This window comes from Aythya fuligula, chromosome 4 (assembly GCF_009819795.1).
Source record: "Aythya fuligula isolate bAytFul2 chromosome 4, bAytFul2.pri, whole genome shotgun sequence".
NCBI lineage: Eukaryota > Metazoa > Chordata > Aves > Anseriformes > Anatidae > Aythya > Aythya fuligula.
In genome coordinates, this window is record NC_045562.1 from 34,243,433 (window position 1) to 34,268,866 (window position 25,434).

Consider the following 25,434-nt stretch of genomic DNA (forward strand, 5'->3'; position numbering starts at 1 on the left):
GTTACCAAGTGGAGCTTGATAAGAAGGATGTTGGCTTGGTGTAGTTGTAGGCAGTTCCATTTCTTGTGTCATCAAATTCTTTCTCAGGTAATAATACATTTTCCATATTATTTTACTTGATGATTTTATTTGCATACAGAACAAGATTTATGAAGGTTTATACCTGTGGCAAAAACTGCTGAGTGGGAATGACTGTACATGACAGTTCTCATGCAGTGTTTAGTCAGTGTAAACTGTGTTTTCCCAAAGCCTAGAAAATACATCCTTAGAACAGCTAAATATGTAATCAGCTACAGAAGGTGAAATTTTCTGAAAGAAGGCAGATCCCAGAGGTCTGTATATCAGGAGATTTGTAAGGGTTTTCAGTTTGACTCAGCAGGGTAAACCCCCGCAGAGATGCTTTTCTCTTGTATATATATCAAGTGCTTCAGGAATACAGCACACTACATACCCTGCAGTAATAAATATTGATCCTGTGATTCCTCTGACAGAGGATTGCTATATTTCTGAGATATGTGCTCACTGCATAATATGTCCACGTTGATTTCAGCGTAGACTGGAATTGTGTCAGTAAAATGGATCTGCATAATTGCAGTAGGCATGTCAAGGATACGTAATGTTAGGATATTCCACCCAACTGTACATCGCCAGTGTCTGCCCAAACAGTAAAAAGGACACCTCCAAGGAAACCAGTAAGTGCATTGACATAGCTCATCCTATTGAAATCTGTGGGATAATTTGTATAAGTAAAGATTACAGCATGGAGTAAGGACAGGATAAGGACAGAATATCAGTATTCTGCAGTGAGGATTTTTCTCTTTGTGTACACTGTCTTCCTGTTCTCCTATTTTAACCATCCATCTCTGCTAGTTGAGTGGCCTGAGAGAAGAACCCTGTTACAGCTGACTTCTTTTGCTAAGCTGTTTTTATGGAAGGAAAAGTGTGCCAAAGTTTCTTTTCCCACCCAAGCATATGAGATTATAATTTACCAATTATTCATGCAAGCCACGCAGAGTCTTTTACTTCTTCTGTATTAGCTGTCATGGACTTATAGATTCAGTCACATTGCCATAGTTACCGTGCTGATGGGGCTCCATTGTATACTCTGACAGTGAAATCCCAGTTTTCCTGAAGTCAGTGGCAAACTCATCCTTCATTTCCTTCAGTAGGTTCCTGCATTTTATCCCAGTTTACTAATTGGAACTTGAAATACTTCAATGACTGGTTTTAACTTTGGTTGAGGTAATACCTTCAGCTGGACAATAAAATATTGAATGTTGAAACAAACTTTGATTCTTATGCATATGGTCTTTCTGTTACTCATCTAGCACTTTACATTAAAAAATTTAGGTATCTGGTTGACCTATGGGTTTATTCACATAGTTGGTTATAGTAGTATGTAGTTGTATGTGGTATGCCCACAGTTAAATTACACACTATTTTTCCAGTCTCTCTCTAAATGACTGACACTTTTTAAGTAAATAGAAGTTCATATATATATATATACATACATATAAAAACATAGTTATTTTATATGGAAGAAAAACAACCAGTGGTTAAAGTTCTGTTCAAGCAAATTCTCAAATTATCATAAAAAGGAAATAATTCAATAATTTTTTCTTTGATTGTCAAGAAGCCTTTGGCATTGGAATTATTTCAATTTGTTTGGGATGCAGGAAATCCAGAAGTTGGATATTACAGAAAATAATGTATACTTTATTCGGAGGCAATACCAAGGAGGTCTCTGTACAACAGTTTTGGAGAGCAAAAGACACAAAAACTATACAGACAGATATTTCAAGAAATATGAAGTGTGGCCACAGGATTACAAGTTGGTGGCTAGTAATGATGGATATTTAATCTTCCCCTATGTTTAAAATACTTGATGGAATGCATGTTCTCATAGATAGCTTAGAAGGGCTTCTCTCAAATCAGTTGGATGCTTGATTCAGTAACTTGTAGACTTTTTATTTATTTATTTATTTATTTATTACTTCCAACGATTAAACCAGCATGAGATTAAACTAAATTATTCTGAGCTGCACCAAGTAATTAATTCCAAGTCATAGATCTCAGAGCCATTTGCAGATACTTACTTTCTCTGAGAATTGTGGGCAGAGTGCTGCTGAAGAATGGTATAAATTCCTTTTTCTTATCGGTTGTAACCCTTATTCTGCTGAGCTTTATTGGAATGAATAAAGAGGAAGAGCAGTATTTTGAAGTATCAGTAATGAATTCCTGCAATAACATGTGAGATATTTTTTGTCTACTAATTTGTTTATAACGACGTATGGTATAAAATTTTTTGAAGACCTTTGTTGGAAAGGCAATATCTAACATGAGGTGATGGAGATGAAGGAAGATCTGTTTACTACTGAGCTGTCTACTTCACTTTCAGAAATCTTTTATTTCGATTTCTTTGTAAGTGTTCTTTTGTTTTATGGCCAGACTCCAGCAGATGTACTTGGCACCTGTGGAGCACACATTGATTCTTCACTGATTTTAGAGTTTGCTAGTAGTTGCTTTTGTGCAAGTAATATCTTCCTGTTGTCTCCATCCGTATCGTGAACATAGGTTTTGACTTTTGTAGTGAGAATGTGTTGAATTGTCATAAACCAATCTGATTACAAGAAAAACTTTTGAATAATACAGTGCAGAGACTACGAGAGAGTTGGGAGTATCAGACCTTTTGCTGGAGTGTGTGTTAATGGTAAGGACACAAGTGGTGATTTTGCCTGAGCATACCAGATACAGGCAATGACATCTGTAGTTCCTGACAACACCCATATGTCTGTGGAAATAAAGAACAACTACTACATAGGGAACACATGCTGTACAGCGGCTTCTGGTACAAACTGATAAATTTAATAAAGCAAAGATGCATTTTTGCATGCATTTTCACTTCTTAAAGTGATGTTGTCTGGAAATAATCATAACATGAAAAGCTAATGTGTTAACAGGTGAAGACAGCAAGAAATGTTTTCGCTTTGAAATTCTTAGTTCCTGTACTGCAACAATAAGTACCTTTTAAAAAACTAAAGCAACTGGTTCCCCAGGAGTTTCTGCGTGAACATAGATACATTGATAAATTCTGCTTTAAAAGATGATGTGATCATAAGACAGCCCTGGAGATGTGCTTTTTGTGGGTGTGGTACTGTTCTGTGTGTTTCAACACCTTCCAGCTTATATCAGTAATGACTTAGTTTTTGTTTTGGTGGAAATACCTTATGGTATGCTTCTCTTTGAATAGCTTTTGAGACATTGCTCTGTAGACAGTAAATTTGACTGTGACAAGTTGGCACTGATGGGGGCTTAAGATGTTTCACTAGAAAGCCTGAAAACAAAACTTCCCTCTAAACTCCTGCGCTCTATTATGACTGTCCCCTGCTTCACTGCTTGCAAGTGAACAATGGACGGAAAAAAAACAGAGCTGCAGTCCCACATGTTTAAGGTCCCAAAAGACTTTGAAATTTAGTAGCAGTATTTTTTAAAAAGATCAAGAATAACAAAAGCTACTGTAACTAACGAGACTGCAAAACTGTGACTCAAGCAACAGTTCATTTGAGAAGCAGTTGTGTACATACAGGGGAAAAAAGCAGATTCTAGATGGGATGCTGGAGGTCATTTCATTTCACCTCCTTTTAGAGAAACAGGGGATGACCTAAATTTTTTGATTTAGTTCTTATCTTCCTTTCCCACACTTGGACTAATGATAAGCTGTGTTTCTTTTCAAACTGCATTTTAAACGTGCTTTGTTGTTGTTTTTGTTGTTTCGGTTGTTGTTGTTTGTTTCTTTCTATGTGATTTGCTGATTGCTTTTGTTCTGTAAACTTTTTATGTATCTTCCCTTATCCTTATTTTGGAGATAATTGCTTTTATTTTTATTTAGTCTTTGAAAGGGTAGGAAGTGTGAATTAGGAATACTCTACTAAGCTAAGCTTTGCACTGCTAGTCTGGAAAAAAAATTTGTAAGGCAATGTTAGTATGCAGTCCGAGTATGTTTCTTCTAATGAAAATGCATGCTTTGCCTCAGGGACATTTGAGCACAATCCTTTTCATACAAATGCTACAGAATCTGAATTTCTACTATGTCTCACAAACCCACGATACTTCACAGAATTGAATGATATAGTAACAATATGCAAATATGTAAATGATGAGAAAGAAACAGCAAAAAAGCAGTAATTCCACAAGCAATGGAACTTGGAATACTGGGTTCCAAGAATTTCTGTTGTGGTTTCTCAGATGTCTTACAAGTTGCAACCTCTGATCAAAGCTTTTTCTGCAGCTGTGATGTTCATAGCATCTCTCTATCATATGAATTTGTTGACTACATATAAATTCAATTTCAGCAATGTTCTCTGTAGGAAACAAGTAGGGTCTTGTTCTTCTGTCCATCCACCAGTTTCCATTAAATTCACTGCAACTTCATAAGCATGATTACTCTATTCTGTAAAGTTCACTTTAAAATTGGTTAGGGGGTTCATAGCTGCTCTTGAGAGATGTAAGGACAGACAGGTGAATATCGGAAACTGATTGCATTAAAAGCAAAATAAAGATATTCGGACATGAAGGTTGCATAAGCCTCATTTCAAGGAAGGAAAATAACAGTTTTATCAGGTAAGGTTTATGACGAACTCCTACATGGGCAATTTTTTGCCAAAGCACGAGAGCTACCTAGGTCAGGTATGAAGCACAGTTTCCTAAGTAAATACACACATGCAAATATAAATATAAATAAAACTTGTGTGCTGTATTTTTGAAGCAAATAAGGATAAAATACACCAAAGAGGACGTGTTTAGTGAGGTAGTCTGAATTAAATGCATATTGAAAACAAGGAAAATAACTGGCTTCTAAATTCAACAAATGTCCAGAAAGTGCTTGAACTCAAGACATGAGACTGTATGGGAGAGAACAGTCAATGAAATTTTACACTGAAAAGAGTTGGCAATTGTGAAGTCTGCAAAAAAAGATGATTCTGATATTTAAACAGATTTTAATTATAAGGTACAGATCTTGTGTAAGAAGGGTAATAGTGTAAGAAATGAATCTGAGCATGTGGAGAATAAGAAAATATAGTAATTTCAAGAATCGTATTGAAAGCATGGTAATTACTTCTCTTGCCAACAAAAAACTCTGTGCCTTAGGTTTTTACATAGGAAGGAGACAATGCTAAGCAGGAATAGGGAAATAAAGTATGAATATGCAGGAGGTATTAAAGGTGTTAAATGTAAATATGCCATGAAATGGAGTTAACTAATAAGAGAGGAGCTGAGAGATTAATCATGTAGGATTCCATATAAAGGAAACCTGTAGAATAGAGATCTCAGCAGCTGCCAAAAAAGCTAGGCTTGGGGTTCAGCTAAGGAAAACACAAACAGCAAATGTAAAAACATCTATAAAATAAGAGAAGGAAGGAAGAATACTTGAGAAAAGTTGGTCTGATGCAAAGGAGAAAGCAGCCTCTGTTCAAGAGCAGAGCAAAATCCCAACTAAACCACCACCAATTTTGATGCACAAAGAGGAAAGTCAAAGCACCTTTTTTGTGGAATTCAGCAGAAAAATGAAAGGATAAAATTAAATGTGGTTGAATTTCTGTTTCGTGATAGGGTTTTTGGGTTTTGTTTTGTTTTTTTTTTTTTTTTGGGGAAAAGTGTAGATTTACCATTTAAATTCAATCCACTGTTTCTGTTTACCATTATCATCTGCTGTATACGTTCTGTTGAAGTAGCAGTGAAGGTGTCAGGATGTAAAGAGACCCAGTAATTCAACCTCAAAGGAAAGCATTGTTACTCATTCAGTATATTTTTTGATACAGCTTGAAGATGATCTGTTTTGAATAAAATTCAACTAAACGTGCTCCTGGGCACTGCTACAGGGCACTGTCAAAGTCTGTATTTAGGTTTATAACACAAGAATGTACATTTGTATATATTTATACACAATTATATGCCACAGAGACAAAAGCACACAAAAATACATAAACTAAGTTAAAGATATTTTTTAATATACTTTAGAAGATCTGTGTGAATGTAAACGTTTGGGAAACTTGTTCAGCAGAAGTCATTGTAGGCACTAGCATTTTGACCTTGTAAATAAAAATATGCAGGATTATATCACATTCACTTAAAATGTAACATTTTTTAAAAATTGTAGAAATTAAGTTAATGTTTCTTAACCTGGCACAGGAGATGCTATAAATTTCCTAGCAGATTTATGCACAAGGCATATTATATACAACACCATACTGTTTAATTTCACTGTTTAATAAAAGGCTAACAGTTAAAAATGTTTATAGCCAAACAATGAATCTTTTGCCATGTAACCATAATGGATGGAAATGATAAGTAAATCACCAGTTTACACGTATGCAAGCAATATTTTCTATATATTATTAATAGCATTTGTATGGTTAACAATTCTAATAAAGTATCAAATCCCATTAAAATCTTTGAACATTGTGAAAATAAGACAAAAAAAAGTCTGTACACATAAGGCACAAAATACCCTTGTGCATATACAACTCTTACGGACTTCCACAGTTCTGCATTCACCTATGGCTTCATGTTCACAACGTGTAAGTAGTGTTGTGCATAGTTGCTATGAAAATAATTATATCCTTATAACTCTTTGGACATCTTTATTAATGTTTCACTGTGTTCCGATGATCCTTATTTTGACACAGATTTTAAGCTGCTATTGTCTATATAGATTAATAAATTCATATAGATTATGAATTAACATGGCAGGTTAATTGAAAACATTTTGTAAGATGCCCCTCTGTGGGCATCTTTCATTCATTTTGCTGATAGAGATACTGTTTATTATTATTATTATTATTATTATTTTTGTACAGATCATTAGAATAAATAACACAGTACAGTACCGTGTTACTAATACCTCTTTTTTGGTATTAATCTGTGCTTAAGTGCCAAATGTCAATGCTATTTTATATTGTTTCTTCCTGTTTTTGAGTACTGAAGTGCTACAAATGTGAACTGCCCAGCTGATGTCCTGACTCACTGTAACTCAAGTAAATAACCTACTGGTGTGGAGCAAAACATTTTCCAACGTAAAAATGAAAAAAAAATAACAACAACGACATGCAAAATGTAGTGGTGCATGGAATATATCCACCATACAAATAGAAGTTGAAAGACAAATGGCAGGAGAGAAAATATACACAGACAGATTCCACTTTGTTATCTTCTAAAAAATGCCATAGTGATTAATTCTAGGTCACGATCAGGAAGAATATTGTTTTGTACCAGTTACAGATACTGGACAGTTCCTGCTTAATTCAGAAGAGCAAACCACCTGTGTAGTTCAAGTCATTTTTTTGGCGTTATAATCACATCAACATAATTTTCAAAGACAGAATTACCATCCAGTAGATCTCAGTTCGTAGAGCATCATCACAGTTATAGTCCATCAACTGTTTCAGTCACCTCTAGAGTTAGGTACGAGGGTGCACACTTCTGAATTGATGATGGAACATTCACTGGACTTCCTGTTGAAATAGCTTTATTGTGACTTTTTTTTCCTGTTTGATTCTGAAATTGTGTCAGAGTCCTTAATTTTCAGTTTATGCTGTCTTTATGGCTGCTTCGGTCTGTATTGTGATTATTTAGTTCTTGATTTTTCCACTGAATGCTTGTTCCATTCATGGGCAGTGAAGTCACCAAGCTTTTCGATTGGGAGCAGCAACAGCAAAGACATGACTGGAAATATTAAAAAAAAAAAAAAAAAAAAGTTAAAAAAAGTTTAGCACAAATCTATCAACTCTGTGCAGATTGCCAACAATATTTTTAATTCAGAAATTAACAGAGAATTCTAGCTGAAGGGAGTGATAGCTGCACTTGGGCCAATTTCAATTTCTTATCCTAGAATGCAAGCAGTTCTTACGATTGATTGTCACAAAGGCAGCAAATTAGGCCTGGCCTGTGGCTCTTATTTAAGAAAAACTTTCACAGTATCAAATGGAAAATTTGTTTGACTAAGGTAAATGGGTTCAGAACTGACAGAATTCAGTAAACATTGTAAGAGCTGGGTTGTTTTTCACCCCTCTTTCTCACTGCACTTCAAGCTTAGGGATCAGCATGCTGCTTAACATGTAAGAGAAAAAAAGAGACTTAGGTCTCTTCTCACATCTTGGAAGAAGGCAAAATTGTCTAGTAAAAGGGATGGTGTATATGTTGAGTTGTGTTATTTTTCACATTTAAGAACAGAAGGTAATTCATGGTTGTACTGTGTTCTTCGCAGGCTGTGATGTTCTGTTGTCTCTTCTGAAAGGAGGAGAAATGGCTCTTCAGCTTTCCTCCCCTCCTTTTGCAGAAACTAATGCCTCATTCTATGAAGATGGAATCTATACTTTAGCAGAAAGAGGGATAGGGCCTCAGAGGAGCAATGGCAATAACAGCAGTAGATCCATTCCATGGACTCAATGAGCAGGGAGTGTTGAAGAGAGGTACGGACAGACTGACGATACGTGTACTGTTTGTCTGTGGGCGGGTACATAAAATATCTACAGAGGTAGGGTGAGAAACTCTACTATAAAATGAAGAGATTGCCTGAAGTAATCATCTTGATACCAGAAAGGAAAAGGGAAGCTATAAATGCAAAGCTGTGAAGGATTACATAATAGCTGAAAATTATTTAATTAGAACTGTTGGATGTGGTTGTATTTGAAGGGGCAAACGGAATGAATGAACTAATGATTTGAGGAGCACACTGGTAGTACCCCTGTTCCTGTTACTTTGCCCTTTTACTTGAGGACAGGTCGAGGCATAGTGTCTTCTCCACAGTTCCCAAATGAAGTAAGGGACCACCAGAAGTAAAGCTGACTTCTTATTTCTCATGTGAAAATACTCCCTTAAAATAGTTTCTGTTTCATCAGGCTACAGAAAAACAGGTATTCCGTATTTTAATCACTTATTACATTTTTTTTTTTTCAGTAGCTTGCATCACCTGTTTGCAGCCTTGCAGCCTGAAAGTTTTGTGGTACTGTTCTGTCTTCTGTTTTTTTTTTTTTTTTTTTTTTTTTTTTTTTTTTTTTTTTTTTTTTGTTTGTTTGTTTGTTTTTTTTTTGTTTTTTTTTCTTTTTTCCTTCAGATAAAGCTATTTCAGTCTTCCTTTTCCATCTTGCCACTTTCTTTAACACTGTTTGTTCTCATTTTCTTCCTGCCTGTATAGCCTTTGTTAGGTGAATGAGGACTTGCAGAAGCACAGTGCGACAAGGAAGATATTTTAACATTAAAATATGTTTTCATACATAGGAACTAGAAAAATGCAGGTAAAAGCTGTAATGCTTATTCAGTTGCCAAAGTCAACTCAGATGCCTGCTTTGGTATTGAAGACTGAAAATTTTTGTAAGAATGGAATTGTTGAACTGCTGGCAGATTTTGTGTCCTATGTATATGTCCTTTATCTTCATCCAGAGTGGTGAATACATTATCAACCAATTTCATGCACATGTCATGTGCTGATAAATAGTACTTAGAAGAGTGTGTCTCTCTCAGCGATAGTTTACATATGAGGACTATGTCAAACTTATTTACCTGTTTAGCATTTCAGACAAAGTGGATAGTTTTCACTTTCAATTTGGTATGTGCGCTATGTGACCTGTTAGCTGGTAAACTAGGCAACTTATAATCATTCATTCCTTTGCATGCCTCTCCTCCCAGCTCAAAAAAAATAGATAACTAAGTGGTTTAATACTATTCATCAACTGGACATTATATATTATCAAGATCTTACCTGAAAGCAGTTTTTGAACTTCTTGCTCACAAAATACAGAGCAATTGGGTTTATACAAGAGTTCATGGTTGCCAGGTTGATGCTGATATAATCCAATGGCAGCAAGAAACTAAGCAACAAAAAAGAAAGCAAAACTTTTAAACTCTTCATATAATGTAGAAGCATCAATGCTATTTGTGGTTGCAGTCTCTCCTGTCAAAGAAACTAATTCTCATCTCTCTTGTTGAATCTAATATTTTACCATGCCATGTCAATAACGACCTCTCAGTTCACAAAACCCAGAGGAAAGTGATTACAATGGCAATGGGCAACATGTTGTAATTATGTTACCCCATTAAAACTGATCCCCCTGAAAACAGATGTAGTTGAAAAATCATAAAATGACATATTTGCTCTTCTAACGCCACATGCAGCACATTGCATGCACAATGACATTTCTCACACAATCTCCCAAGTATGTGATATATTTTTTCAGTATAAACAACTGATTGATATAGAAAATGGAGTACCTGAGCAGTTCACATCTGCCGGGGTCTCTTTCATTGTATACCATTTTCTTCAAAATTCGGCTCAAATGAAGAGGGAACCAGCAAAGAGCAAAAATCACTACTAAACAGAAAACTGTCTTTGCAACTTCTCGACGCTGGAAAAAGAAGTAAAAATAACTATGACTGAGTGCGTGGTTCATATTGGTAGTTGATTGTACTGGAGCGATGTTGGCAGCAAAGATAAGTAATCTAGATAATGCATGCAAGGATTCCCAAAGTGCAGCTTCCAGACCATCCGATGTCCCTGAACTTTTTTTTTTTTTTGGACTTGCACACTGCTCATTGCCAGGACATCATAGTTGTTAGCCAAGCAACAACCACTGCTGGACATCCCTGAACCTTTCCAGCCCTTCTTATTCCTCTATACTGGATGAGTTTTCTAGCAGTCCCTCAGATAAACCTCTTTCTTTAGAAATATACATACTCTGCAAGGAAATTTTTTCGTGTATGAGGGGAACTCAGATCACATGTGTTTGATAAACCACTTTCACCTAATCTTTGACATAGGGCAATTTGTAAATCCAAAGCACCTAAATCATTTGGCAATAGCAGATCCATTGAACCATGTACCCGGGTCGTGTACCACATTGAGTACTTGAACCACATTGAACCATGTACCACAGTCGGGATGCCAAATTGTGATATATTATTTTACATTCAGTATGCCTCTCGTTACATAAAGGGATACTGCACAAAGTATTTTTTGTTCTATGTTATCCTTGCTATGTAATCTTGATATTTTTAAGTAGTCATTCTTTGAGCAACATTTTAGAAATGTCTGTGTTACAGCTTAATCTTATAATGCTTAGTAGTTAGGAAATGATTTAAATTTAATGGACATTTGACATGACTCTGGAGATTTACAGAAGTTATGTAGGATTTTGGACAATGTATAACTGTGTTTTGTAGGCATGCATTTGATAAAGAGAAATGTATGTAGAGGTAAGAATAACACTTCTGGATCTGCCACCTTCACATAACAATAGCAAGGATTTCAAGGCCCTCGTTAAAAAACTTAGAGTGAAATGTGTGATTAGAATAAGTCTTGGTAGGTGTTGAATATGACTATTACTGTTTCTTTTTTCTTATAATAGCTTTTATCAAAATAGAAGGATCATAACTAGAAATTAATGTGGACAGGACTGTAGGAGGGAAGGAAGAAAGGCAAAATGTGATCATTAAAAGGAGAAGCATTTGTAAATTGTGGCATAAACTCATCCTCCAGCAGCTAGTCCATGCAGCTTGCTGGCACAGCACATCAGGATGGGAAGGCTGGAGGGATGATTCCCCTGCACATACCATTCCAGTTCGGATGGGTGGAGTAGCCTGTGTGTGGCCCTAGGGACAGGCTGTGCTACTGGCCTTGGGGCCTGCTGAGGGAACAAAGTGGAAGGTTTGTGCATGAGGGGAGGATCCTCTGGTCTGCCTTGCTCTGAAGTGTGCCAGCAGAGGAGGAATCTCTGAGAACTCACTCAGCTGCAGAGGACTGGTTTAGGGATTCACGTCTGTGAATGTGGAATTTGCGGGGCTGACGTTAACATTATAGCCTGTTGTCTGACTAACTGCAGAGAAAAAGCTACAGATTGTTTTTAAAATTTCAGTTAGGAATGAAACATCAGACAGCACTGCAAAAACATCAAAGTGAGATCTGACAGTTCTGTGAGTGACTTTATGATTATTTGTTTGTACTAGTCTCCTATTGCTCTTTTGAAAGCAGGAAAGCTACAGGAGTGGTAGCTGCAGCAGTGCAATAAGCCTGAAACAAATCTCACCTCTTTTCTAAACCAAGTTATTCTACAATGGCTTTTTATATGAACCTAAAGATACATATCAATGTGTGTCAAAGGAGGGGGGATGTATGGAGTGAATAAAAAGTCAAGATTTATTTTTTTTTTCAAATCTTTGTAGTTAAATTTCAAAGCATTTAGCCAGTAGTAATTTAAGGTTAAAGAACAGGGGAGCACAGCCATCACACTGAAGAACAGAAAGAAAGAAAACCATTAGTTTCTTGAGTGTGCTGTCTTCAGTGTCTCTTTATACTATGATATAGTCTTACGTTGCAGGTTTGACTGAATACCTTATCAAAAATAACCTATATCCTCAAGTCCTACTTCTGTAATTTAATGTATTCAGATATACTTTGAAACATTTCTATGCTAAGCCAAAGACAGAAGAACAGTATTTTCAAACATTGCTGTCCCTAATATTTACCTGCTTAAGGTGTTCACTGAGAGCGATTCTCAAGTTGCTGTTCCTTCTGTTTAACATTTCACAAGTCATTAGCGTATAAAAGATGGCAGTACATGCCAGTGGCATGCAGAAATAGAAACCAAACAGCCACCAATCCTTTGCATCTTTGTAAAACTGTGGATAAGAGAAAGAAAAGAGAAGGTATTTTCATACAATTCAATGGAAAGTACCACAGCAAGGTATGGGAAATAGAAGGTGTGACAGTTTGTATCCTGGTATCTGTCTATTGGCAAACAGTTCCAAATTACGTAAACTTCCTTATAATTCGCATCTATTTTGGACCAACATCAAAATGGGAACTGTGGCAGTGTAAACCTTAATTTTACCTTACTAACAACCTGACTGTACCCTTGCTGCAATCTGTCCTGGGTTGGAATTAATTTCCTTTGGTTGTGTTTTCTGAACATTTACACTTACTCAAGAAAACTGGAGTTCAGCTTACGTGAAAAGAACATGCCAAAATGTAGACACTGTCAGTATGAGACAACAAATCTCACTAAAAGCCTGTCTCAGGAAATGCCATTTACCTCTGTGGCTTCTGCCCCAATTCCAAAAAAGGAAAATTCAAAATGTCTTGTAAGTTTAATCACCTTTTGTTATCAGTGAGAAGATTGGTAGTTGGTTTGCTTATGTGCAGGGCAGATAGGGGCCACTTCATAAGTGTTCGTCTGATATATGCAACGCTTAGGGCTGGTGGCTTCCAGCAGTACGGTTACTTTTAACTCTTTGCCTGCCTTTCATGCTATTTGACTTCTGTGACAGGACATTGAGGGAATTATAGAGTAGCAGTGTGTTGCTGTGTAGTTTTAAATATAAGTTGTAGTTCAAGTTGTAGTTAATACATTTATGTATTATGGGAAATTCTACATTTGACAAAACATTTAAAATTCCTCTTTTTTTTTTTTTTTTTTTTTTTTTTTTTTTTGTAGATGGTTGCATTTTCAGACTGGAGAAAATATTAAATCTTAGTTTTTAAACTTCATGCTAAGCCAAAACCATGTACTGAAATATGACATTTTAAAGACTTCCTGTCTCTACATTGTTAGTCACTGAGATGGATATGTGTAATAGGGAACCTTCTTTCTCATAATCTTTTCCCTAGCTTGTTTATTCCTAGCGGATGTGCTCTAGTAACATCACAGTTCCCACACCAAATGTCAAAATGCTAATAACTGAGGATTATTAGGGATCCTGTCTGAAGAAGTCAAACTCTTGACATCTTGTTTACATTTAAAGCTGAACAGTTCTAAACTTTAAAAGATAAAGGAAACAAATGCAATGTAATAGACTGTATTTAATAACATTCATTTTTAATCTGCTTTACTTACACTAGGGAGTTGATTTACTGAGAAAAAGGGAATGTTTTTGATTTTTCTTCCTCCATCCCAACAGAGCTAGCTGCTTACAGAGCTTGCTAATTTAGAGTATGCTACTGGTATCTAGGCCACAACCCCACCCCACAGGACATCTTGAACTGTGTTCTTTAGCTTGTTTCCTCCTCCTCATTTTAGCTTCATCCCTGGGTGAGGAGGGGATAGAGTCAGCTGCATAGTTGCTCTCTCCTTTGGGGCCGAATTTCCCCTCCCCTCACTCCCCTCAGAACCTGAGCTTCTGCCAGCAGAAAACCAGAAAACAAAACGCCTCATATTTTAAGAGTTTGTACTGAGGGGAAATCTAATTACCACTGCTCCTGCAGAGAAAAGTATTACAAATACATGTAGCAATTATCTTTTCTGTGGCAAATTCCTCTGGTCAGACTAGAAGCATGTCGGTTGGGCAGCACAGCAAAATGTATACTGTGTGAATCCATGCTACATTTGCAAGGCAAGCTTTCTCTCCTAGCAGGCTACCAGCTTTCGTGAGCATTGCATGGCAGTCAAGAACACACCCATAGTCCTGTGTCACAACCCTGACTGATGACCTGGCTTCGTGAAAATACAAAACCTACACAAAAATGTCTGTAAATGATTAATTATGGAATCTGGCTTTCTCAAAGCTTGCATCAAAGCACATGACTGGGTTGATTTAAGAGAAGTAGACATTCTTTTGTTTGTCTTGAAAGCCCACATGGAACTGGTTTTCTACAGGAAATGTGCATTTTAAACAAGTTTTCTAGTGCGCTCAGCCTCTAGGGAATCATGGTCTAGCATGAACCTTTCAAGTCTTTCAAAGACAGCTTTAAAATTGAATAAATTCCCCTATTAAAAATAAAAGTTAATCATAAGTACTTCCCACAGTTTAGTAATCACTTATTGTGATGTTTGTGGTAGTGAATATTATAGTTAAGGTTAAAATGGTATTTCCATTTTAATGTCATATTTGTACTCCCTTGTGATGCATTGAAACACAACATTTTTTTTGACTGATGTGTCCAACACTTATTCTCAGTTTGGACCTAAATGTTGATTTATTTCACTGAAAATCAAATTGTCATGGTGAAATTTGGAGCTGTTGAATTATTCTGAGCAAATAAACAATACTAATTTCTGCTAGTAAACAAAATGAACCAAGCTATTCTCTTGACTACATTAAAAACAGAACGATAATCATTAAAGTTAACATGCCTGTGGAAGACCTGAACTGTAGTGTTTTTGAGAAGCATGATGAGAAAAGCATTCTTTTTCTCAGGGAGAGAAGAAGTGAAGATTGTCCAGGCACATCTGTGGAGAAAAACCACTACAAAATGGAAAGGCCTACATTTACTGCAGTGTGCATTTAATAAATCATTTTCTTTAAACCATAGCATCTACAGCCATACTGCCTGTAGAGTTTAGAAACAGAGATACCATAAATCCTGGGCAATTCCACTCCCTCTTCACCCACATTAATTATTTTTGTTATGGTATTGCTTTTGTTTTCTCTTGCTCTTTTCTCTGACTCTTTCTGCCATCCCTGCAGTCTAACCCAACCAAAATTGGAGATATTCCACTGAAAAACACAATTCATACGTACTTTTTATTTTCTAAATTTCCTAACTTCATTTGCCTCACCCTTCTCAATTCTAACCCAGGCCATGTGGGATCCCAAGCTTGGGATCTAACTCAAGATCAGACATTCAAAAATAGAGAAGCTTACACTCTGGTATTAAAAAATCTTGGTCAGAAAAAGACCCAGAAACTCTGGGTGGATTTTCCCTCAAGACTGAAGACCTTGCATTATCTGCATCCTCAGAGACAAAACAGAATGAAAATTTTTTTTTTTTTTTTTTTTTTTGATGATGATTATTATTAATTGGTGAATGGTTACTGGCCCTTCTTTGGGTTCATAAAAAAAAACAGTAATATATCACTTTCCCATTTTCGCAATGGAAAGCCAAGAAAATAATCACCATCCCTCTATGGAGTAAAGATATGTTAACTCTGTAGTGACTACTCACCTGACTTGCTTTGAACAATCTAATGTGGGTATTTGCCACTGTTAAGGTTTAGTAGCACAGAGGACGAGTGCTATGAAGCGTGCCAAAGAAGTCTGGTTTGTACTCGGGCACATCTCTTGCTCCTGAGTTGCTGTGTCTTGATGACAGCTAACAGTGCCTAAGCTACCTAAGTTAGAGATGTGAGTCTGTCAGATTTGTAGCCATGATTTCTAATAAATGAAGGGATTATCCTCTGATTTTGTAACTGCATTTAGAATAGGAAAAGCTATGTTAGAGCATGGCCCCACCCTATTATTTATCTGCCAAAGGACCTGGCTACTGCACACAAACCAATGACTCATCACGGTAAAACACGTTTTCTGACAGTTACAGGCTTCAGGGTGTTATACCTAGAAACACAATACCTCCCAAGGCTCTGGCTACACTGACATCTCTTGGCTGTACTTTAGTCGGGCCCAAATTGCAAATTTCTGTATTAAGAATCCTCAGTAGGGAATAAATGGAAATGTAAAGTCACATTTAGGATCTCTAGATGAAAGCAGAGGCTGGTAACTGTGCATGAAGGACCTTTTTTGCATCAATACACATTAGAATGCTATTTGCACTTTAATGGATAAATAAAGCATATTATAATCCAGTATCTTAAGTGTCTAAGTTATATGATGTGGATTCCAAAAAGAGAAGAAAGGATGTTACTTACCAACATAAAATTATTTGTAGGATTGAGCATGCAGGTAACATAACTTTCATCCTTGTATTTGAAATGTACCACAGTAAAACCAATGGCTTCTGGAATAGCCAGTATAAAAGACAGAAGCCAAATGGAGAAAATTTCAATAGCGGTGATCATAGGGATTCCAATGCCCTGAACACGGCTCCAGGAGGCAACTGCTCTATACCTGAAAGAGAAAGGCATTAGTGTCCAATCTTCCAACTTCTTCCTTAAATTCAAACATCTTGCTCCAGTTTTATATACGAAGGAAAATCCCAAAGCTGACATCTTAGACTCATGTTGCTTGTTTTTCCTGCCTGTTCCAGGGGCTCTGCCAGCTGTCAAGCCACCTAGGACACAGCAGCGCACATCAAGGGGTGATCATCTAGATCAGATGATATAACAGCAGAAGAAAAATCTTTCTAACACACTAGCCATTCTAAGAGATCTGGCACAGCTACCTCAGCTGTAACTGCAGTGCTATCTGAAGTGGAGTTGTCAGCTGGCATGCAATGAAATACTGTGAAAATATTTTTCATCAAATGAAAATGCATTTCTTTTATTTATGCTAATGGTGAAAGTACTGTTTCTATGAGGTATATCCTGTATTGGCTTTAGAATACAGCTGAGTGCTAGTTAGGACTGTCTGGCAGTGATCCCAGCCTTTACATCACCTTTCTGATGAGAAGCTGAAGTGCATGGCTAAGAGGTGTGCACATACCAAAAGCAAAGCATTTTTCCCATAACTTTATCTCTCAAATACCAAGTTTCTTTGAAAAAGTGGAATTGCTGAAACCTATTTCTCTATATGTATGCATCTGATAGCTCAAATCCCTGATAAAAGGTAAGAACTCAAAAAAGTTTCAAATACAGTCCAAACATTTATAGCACGTCTCCCTTTTTCTCTTCCTTTCTTTACTTTCTCTGTCTCTCCCGTGTTGGAGGATTCTTGTTACAGGCCACAGCCTTTCCCCCAGTCAGGGAACTGAGAGGGTCTTTCTCCTCGACTTGTCTGCCAGTTTTCAAGGAACTTGTAGGAGTTTATTAGCTTTCAGACCTTAACCTCTCTGTCAAGTCTGCTCAATAGGTTCAAAAATTATTGGAAGAAGACAGATGGGCATGTAATACAGAGTAATACCAGTCTGTAAATAGAAAATTCATTAGTAGACGGAACTGTTATCTAGCAATAGCTGTAGTAAATAAGATACTTAGCATTTCCAACAATTTAGCAAAGACAATGCTATCTAAAATTATGGAAAGAATGAACATTATTGTGTTCTTGTACTAATCTGAAATGCATGCTGGAGAGCTTTCGGTCATTGGTGATATAACAGTTTCTAAACTGTTTATTTTACTTCCACAAAAGAATAGCACCTTCCCATTTGGAACCACAGTGCTATACGGGCTTATCATGGCATGCACGGATGAAATAGTCTTCTTTAGTTGAAGAGAAAAAAGTCAAGAAGAGTTGTTCTTCTGTTTTATAAAGGTGAGAGTAAGAAGTTACTGAAGCAGTTAAAAATTGTATGGAGCTGTGGCATTTTACTGTCCTGACTATGGCAAGTATTCTTTTGACATGCCCTCATTTTCTGCTGCATGAGTCCTGGCAGACACATTTGGATTCATGCAGCTGCTACGTCTATCCTTAACACCTTTCCAAGGCAGGAGCCAAGGTTAAGCTTTTCAAAGAAAAGCAAATGAAGTGGTGATTTTAACAGATGACAGCAACTAACAACAGAGCATGCCAGCAGGCACAAGGAAGGTGAAGGGTGTGGGAAAAGAAGGTGCCCTCAGCAGACCAGGAGTGTACAATTTGCAAGTACATAGGCTCTCAGTGGCAGGGATGGGCGAGATTTGGCAGGGGAAAGAGAGAACAGGGGAATTTAGATCACAGAGTTTTCATTTGGAGGATTAGGGTGTGGAAGGATGAGAGTGGGATGGCTTATGATTGGAGGAAGTCAGAGTTTTGGCATGGGCTCAAAGGCTCAGGGGTAACAAGGGTTTAAGGAAAAGAGTAGTTGAGAACTCTGGATTACAATTATTTTGAATGTACTGGGAAGGGTTCAAGTTTGTATTTCTGAGATGGAAGGAATGAAGAGCTTCTGGTGGGAAAAAACTGCCAAGGGATGTAGGACCTAGGCTACAGATGTCTGTAAAAATTAGTTATTTAAAGGCAACCACACCCCTCCTCTAAACAAAACACTAATTTGAGATTAAGGATTCACACGTAGCACTTCTTCTGATTCCCTCTATCACGCCCCCTTTTTTTGTTTGGAAGTGTGCTCATTCATATTAACAGGGTGGAACACATGAACTAAATACCCTGTAGCCTCGATGTTAGAAGAAGGAAGATGCAGGAATGCAAAATCAGGCCTTAAGCCCTTCACACAAACTTCAGAAGGCGTTATCAAAGAACAACAGTGGAAGGTGTCAGAGCCTTGTATGCCACCATGCTTGCAGCAAACTAACTAGAAACCTTTGCTTTGACATCTCGTGATAAAAAAGCAGTATCATACACTGCATAGTCATGGGTGTACTAGAGATAGGTCCTTGGTACACCATTTTAACAGAAATGTATGTATAAAGATTTTGAAAGTACTAAAGCAAAGCATTACATTTTGGACTTGCAGATTAAAAACGAAAGCATCTTCTGAAGGTATCCTTATCTTCAAAGGATCTCAGAAAGGATGGAGTCAAGAGTTCACTTGTGGGGAGGAGGCCTATGAGAATGGAATTCTGAGAGCACTGAAACAACCTATGTTGAAATAATTGGGAAAGTAATGCTCAACATCAGATCTTCCCACACAATTATTCGTATTAAAATTCAGATTTAATTTTGAATGTTTTGTGATCCTCTCATATTTCATTTTACCAAATATCAGATTTTAGATTTAATTACTACATGCAATATTCCTAGGAATATTCACACAAATACTCAGATATTTGTACCAGGTGAACTTTGGAAATATAACAATCAATTGGAAGTTTACTAACTGGAACTTTTACAATCAATAAAATCAGCTGCACAATGTGCAGGGTACTACCTCATCATCCTTGACTGCAGGATGTCCTTAAACAGGAGACTATAGACTACACATTTCTCAAGTAAGACATAAATTTTTGTTGCGTTACCTGTGTAACTATCTAAATGACAACAAATGGGTTAGAAACTGTGAATTCTTGCATTTTTTTATACCTGTTTCTCTTCAAGTTATGTCTGCTTTGTACAGAAGGTCAGTGTGCACAGCAGCAAGGATTTGGATTCTATATATATTTTATTGGCAATTTTTTTTTTTCAGTTAACATTTTAAATAACCATCAGATGCAGAATTACTGTCTGAAAAATATTATGAATGGTTTCACCTAAAGGATAGGAAGTTCACTAATTAGATCAAAATTTCCTGAATACATATTAGCCCGCAATTACTTTGTCTCTACTCACTGCTCTAAGAGTGATTTGAAAAATAGTGGTAGTAAAATTTTTCAAGTGGGTGTTCTGTGAATTATGTAATATATAGGATCTTTGTCTAGCCACAAACCTCCCATAATTATGAATGGGAAATACTGCAGGGTTTATTTCCCTCACACTTAAAAAATATAGGATGGCTGCCAGGGAACTGAAATAATATAGATGCATCACACATTACATTTAATTCCTCAGCCTAAAATCTGTGTATATGTGCATGTTTTATCTTTTCATTTGCCGTTTCTGTTTGTTTTCTTTTTCTCTCCAATCTTTTCTAAAACATTCAGCTCTTTTCCAAATCATTTCCCTCTCCCTATTTAGTGCTGTGGCTCTCTTTCTTCTCCCCCCCCCCGTTTTTTTCCTCTTTCTATTGCTCGTGTATGTGCTGTCAACTTTAGTATACTGTACCCTTCAATTGCTCTCTCCTCTGTGTTTTCTCCTCTTCCCTTTTCTCTCATTCTTAGCTATTTATTCCAACTTTCTTTTTATGGACCCTGCAGTCCCTCTTACTACTTGTATTTAAGTATGCAGAGTATTTGAGGACAAGGGATCATTACATCATAAAGTATACATACATAAAATTAAATAGTACACTCCTATCTAGTTATAACTGGTTCAAAGCATGTCTTCCACAAGGATATCTTGTATTGATTTGAGAACATAAAAAACAGCACACCTTCACCTTTCCCTGGTGATGTCTTGTAGTAGTTAATTACCCTCATTGTTAAACATGTGTACCTTATTTTCATTCGGAATCTGGGTGCAACTTTGATCAGTGGGTTAATATTACATTTTCTTTGCAAAACTAAGACCTAAAGGATATCTGATACATCATCTGTGTTTCAGCACTTGGATGTAATGTTTAAGTGGCTTTTTCACCATTATTTTTGAGAAGCAACTTGCTGAGATCTCTAAGGTCATTGAATCATTTCTGATGCTTTTCAACACCCTCTCCATGATTTCATCATTCTTTGGTAAGGAATAATTCCAGAACTCTAATTAGCCTTTCAGTATTGGTCACATTAATGCTGTAGCCTTGAGGTTTTTGCTGTGGCCTAGATTAGTTTTTGGAACAATTTGGATGGACTTTACCATAGTGGTATCTAGTTACAATTAAAAAAGAAAATGTACTGTTCGCCTTATGAAATGAAGTCAAGGAGTGTATGAAAATTAAACCTTGGCTTATAGCTTGTGTGTGGACTATGAGTCACAGAATCCCAGAATGGTTGAGGTTGGGAGGGACGTCTGGAGATCACCAAGTTCAATCCCACTGCTCCAGCGGGGTCACTTAGAGCACGTTGCACAGGGAACGCCTGTGCCTCCCCTATGCCTGCTGCTGTTTTACAGAGTAGGTGGTTTTGCCTCCCTGTTCCTTTTGACCACATTAAAATTAGTTGTTCAAGTGACCTACTAGTATAACATACTTCTGTTCTGCAAGTACCACCAGCCCTTTATAAAATGGAAAGCCCTTTATAAAATGTCAAGCACATGAGAAGCAGTCACTGCCAAGGTTAGCAGCAGAACAGTTCCTATACTGTTACTGGTACCAATCTATTCCTCTTTGCTGTGAGAGATCAGATCACTGCAGTTCTTCATTCTAAAGCCAGCTGGCAGTGTGTTGACAGCAATATAATAAATTGATAATTGAAAGTAAATACATTAAAAATAAGAGCCATTAATAATATAATAACAGTTAATATAATAAAGCTCTTACTGCTTTGCTTTACTGCTATAACCTGGATGTTTTATACATTTACTGGAAGTTGGTCCAGATGGAAGCACCTAACCTGAAATGACTGTCCTGTGAAATTTGGTATTCAGAAGGGTCAAGAAGAGAGTGTATACCTATGAAATGAGATCGGCACTTTTAAAAACCATCTCTTCATCAAAACTGTTATGTCTGAGACATAAGGAAAAGTAAAAGCTCAGGAAGGAAAACATCCTTCCTCTTAGTCACAGTCAGGGACTGTTTAGAAGAAGTGTCAGACTTTCATCATGATCATGATTCAGAGTTTAAAAATGTCTGAGGGGCATCTGAAATAAATGTGTTCTTCCTCTGAAGGGTGAATGGCTGGTTTGGTGTTTTCTTTCAGCCTCTTGAAACCCTCTCTATGTGTGAATGGGCATTGTTCCTTTGGGAATGCACAGTTAAACCTTAAGACGCTGTCAGTGCATGCCATTTTGTGCAAGGGGCACTAGTAATGAGTGGTGTTTTACAGTAAGGTGTAGTTAACACAGGGATCAGTCCCTGTAAGAAAAAACAAACATTGGGCTCTAAAGCAAGGCTGTAGTCTACAAATGAGAGCTAAGGAGTCAATAATTATCAAAGCTTCGGAGCTCTGTATTCATTGTACTGATTGCATCCATCTATTATTACCTTGCAGAATGCAGTCCCATATATACGCTCTCTAACTAACTAACTATAAAAGAGAACATTTTCAGGAGCATTCTTTAAGGAAAAAATAGCTATCCTGTAGACCAGAAATAGTCCAGCTGTGACAGCACACAAGTTTTTGTGAAAAATGTACTCATTTTTCATATTAAAAAATATCCTTTAGTTGATGTAGAATTCTTTACTAATATGATTATGCCTGTCACTCCTGTGCCTGACCTAATTTGTCTAAGGTGTTGTCAGATCTTGATTTAATGATAGTGTAACTTAGATTCAATATGTGTTAGCCAATATCAGAGTCTGGCTCTATGTATCTGTTTTCTAACACACATTCTCTGCAGTCATTTACTACAGTAGCACCAAGTGATAAAGACTATGTCCTTGACAAAGCATGTAGTTTGGAGGAGGAAATTAAGTAGTTTGCATATGATGCCATACAAGGTTTTATGCTCAAATGGAAATGGCATTTGGTTATTTTAAAGATTAGCAAACCAGTGTTTATAAACAAACAACAACAACAACAAAATAATCACAAAACAAAGAAAAACAAGCATGCATATATAAAAAGATAGCTTCAGCTGAGTTACTTCCAATTTATGAAAACATATGTAACATATGTTCACTAAATCTAGTGGAAACTCATTGGTGAGAACTTAGTGAACAATCTGCAAGTTTCATATGTGTTTGATCTAGGATTTAGAGTAGTCCATGGGATTGTGTTTTATGTTGGACAGATACAGTCTGAGCATTAGAATTCTGTTTATAGTAATAGATTCATAAAAGAAATAGAGCACTTGTGTTTATTTGTTTGTTTGTTTGTTTCTAATGAGCTAACAAGGTCAGCTAATGAGTTACCAATGCAATAAGGAATCATTTCAGGAATAGATACATCTCAGTTACTCATCCATTGCAAACCTTGCACATCAACTTTTCATACAAAACCAAACCAAGATTATTTTTAAAGTTTCATTTATATTTGCATCACTATATTAATATGCATAATGCATTCTATTTATCAACGATTTCTGTATCAGAATTACTGAAATCTTAGACTAGAACATGAACAAGTATATTCAAGACCAATAAAAATAAAGAGCCTTTAAGTATGTGAATTCTCCATCTGCTTTTGCCTAATATTCATGAAGAAAAAAAAGCATAAAAGAATAATGTTCAAAAGCATCTTAGCTGTTGTCCTACCATAATGTTTATATATCTTCTTGAGCACTTTTAGCAGAGTTTTATTAATTTTCAAACTATCAACATCAAACTATCAAAGCCGTTTTCCAGCATGTTTTTCAATAAAATTCAATTAGCTGTATAAGTTATTAAAATGAATACTGTAATTATAGTCCATAGGCAATGAGTTGAAAAAAAATATTTTTATGACTAAAGATTATGATCCTGTTCAAATACAAAGCAAACATTATGTCACATACAAGAAAGAAAAAAAAAAAGAATACTGACTCAAATCGCAACAAAATTTAGTCTCGTAAGAGAAATTGAGATAATGCTTTAATAAACCTTTTAAATACCTTTAAAAAGCTATGAAATTAATTCAGTAGGCATGAGGTCTAGTAGCTTCATGGTATACTTTGAGCTACAGATGTGGTGCTTTGTTATAGCCAGGATATCAAAAAGCAGAATTTAGGTTACATCTATACTGTAGTCTGTCTGCTAAGAAGACCATACTGAGTACTCCCACTATTAGTACAACTGCAAGGGAAAGAACAGTGTCAATCAAAAGAGTAGAATATACTGTACCTGTCCACACTAAGGGCACAGAGATTAAGGACTGTGATTCCCACTGATGCCTTCTGTATAAAGGGGAGGAATTTGCAAAGAAACTGTCCAAATTCACTATCTCCAAAAGGCCATTGCTGAGCCAGGAGCTAAAGAGAAGATACAAAACAAGCAGAATATTTAAACAATAGCTTAGCAAATGTGTAACAATCACAATTCTTTCTTGTCTTAGACACAATCATTGTAACCTCGAAATTTATGTACTTCAAACATAGAGGCATAGAGGGTGAAAACTTAAGTGTTGACCTTCTACACTTGCATTGTTAAAGGATCTTTTATTGATGTGCTTCAGCCACCAATACCAAACAGTGAAAATCTAACTCAGCCCTGTCATAAATGGTTGCGATTACTATGGCCCAGAACCAAGGATTCAAAGCGTAATTCATAGTTCATAATGAAATACCTCAGAGCCAAATTCCCATGCTTGCATGCAAGTAGATTCTTGTCATTGTAAATACACCACCATGTCAGTAGACACTGCCAGATTGTTAAGTGTGTGGAGAAGATAGTGTACACACATAATTAGTTCCATATTATGTTCTAAAGGACTAGCTTCATACATGTGGGCTGTACTACCACGCAACAGAAAGGCATCCATTTGGAAAGATGTGAATGAGCGGCTGGGGTTTAGATCAGTATTTCCAAGGAAGCATTAACAAAACAAATATGAAAACATTGATTCCTGTGAATAATTGTGAAAAAATAGTGCATAAATATTAATCTTTCTAGGTGTAACTGTTAATGTGTTGAACAAAATACAGGATACAAATGACTTAGGGTAGTTAAAATGGCAGATTATATTCAATGTAAGTAAATGTAATTGGAAAAAAATATTAAGTCCATACACACTGAGCTCTAACTTGGCTAATTCCATTCAGGAAAGAGATCTTACAGTCACCTTGTTTTTTGAAAATTGACATATCCTTCCCCTTTTGGTGAGAAGGTCACTCTTGCTCTACCTCTTTTAAATTTTCTCCTCTAAGTCTCTGCTGCTGAGCCTTTGTCAGGGGTAGGATACTGAATAAGAGGTATGATGAGCAGTTTGTGTGACATAGCCCAACAGTTCTTATGCTATTACCAACTTTTATTGAAGTGTCTATGTAATAAGAAGCATTAGATTCAAAATGAAAATA

At 36.5% G+C, this 25,434-nt stretch overlaps 2 protein-coding genes across 3 annotated transcripts in view; one reads left to right on the forward strand and one right to left on the reverse strand.

The window, feature by feature from the left end:
- TTC29 (tetratricopeptide repeat domain 29) overlaps window positions 1-25,434 on the forward strand; it is a 372,975-nt gene that overhangs the window by 16,474 nt on the left and 331,067 nt on the right. The gene's annotated exons all lie outside the window — the stretch shown is intronic.
- EDNRA (endothelin receptor type A) overlaps window positions 6,804-25,434 on the reverse strand; it is a 33,330-nt gene continuing 14,699 nt past the window's right edge. Inside the window, exons 3-8 of the mRNA XM_032186008.1 lie at window positions 24,263-24,390; window positions 16,632-16,830; window positions 12,517-12,669; window positions 10,267-10,400; window positions 9,758-9,866; window positions 6,804-7,722 (exon numbers count right to left, since the gene is read on the reverse strand). Coding sequence (XP_032041899.1) covers window positions 7,582-7,722; window positions 9,758-9,866; window positions 10,267-10,400; window positions 12,517-12,669; window positions 16,632-16,830; window positions 24,263-24,390 — 864 coding nt within the window. The 3' untranslated portion in view covers window positions 6,804-7,581. The remainder of the gene's footprint in view (window positions 7,723-9,757; window positions 9,867-10,266; window positions 10,401-12,516; window positions 12,670-16,631; window positions 16,831-24,262; window positions 24,391-25,434) is intronic.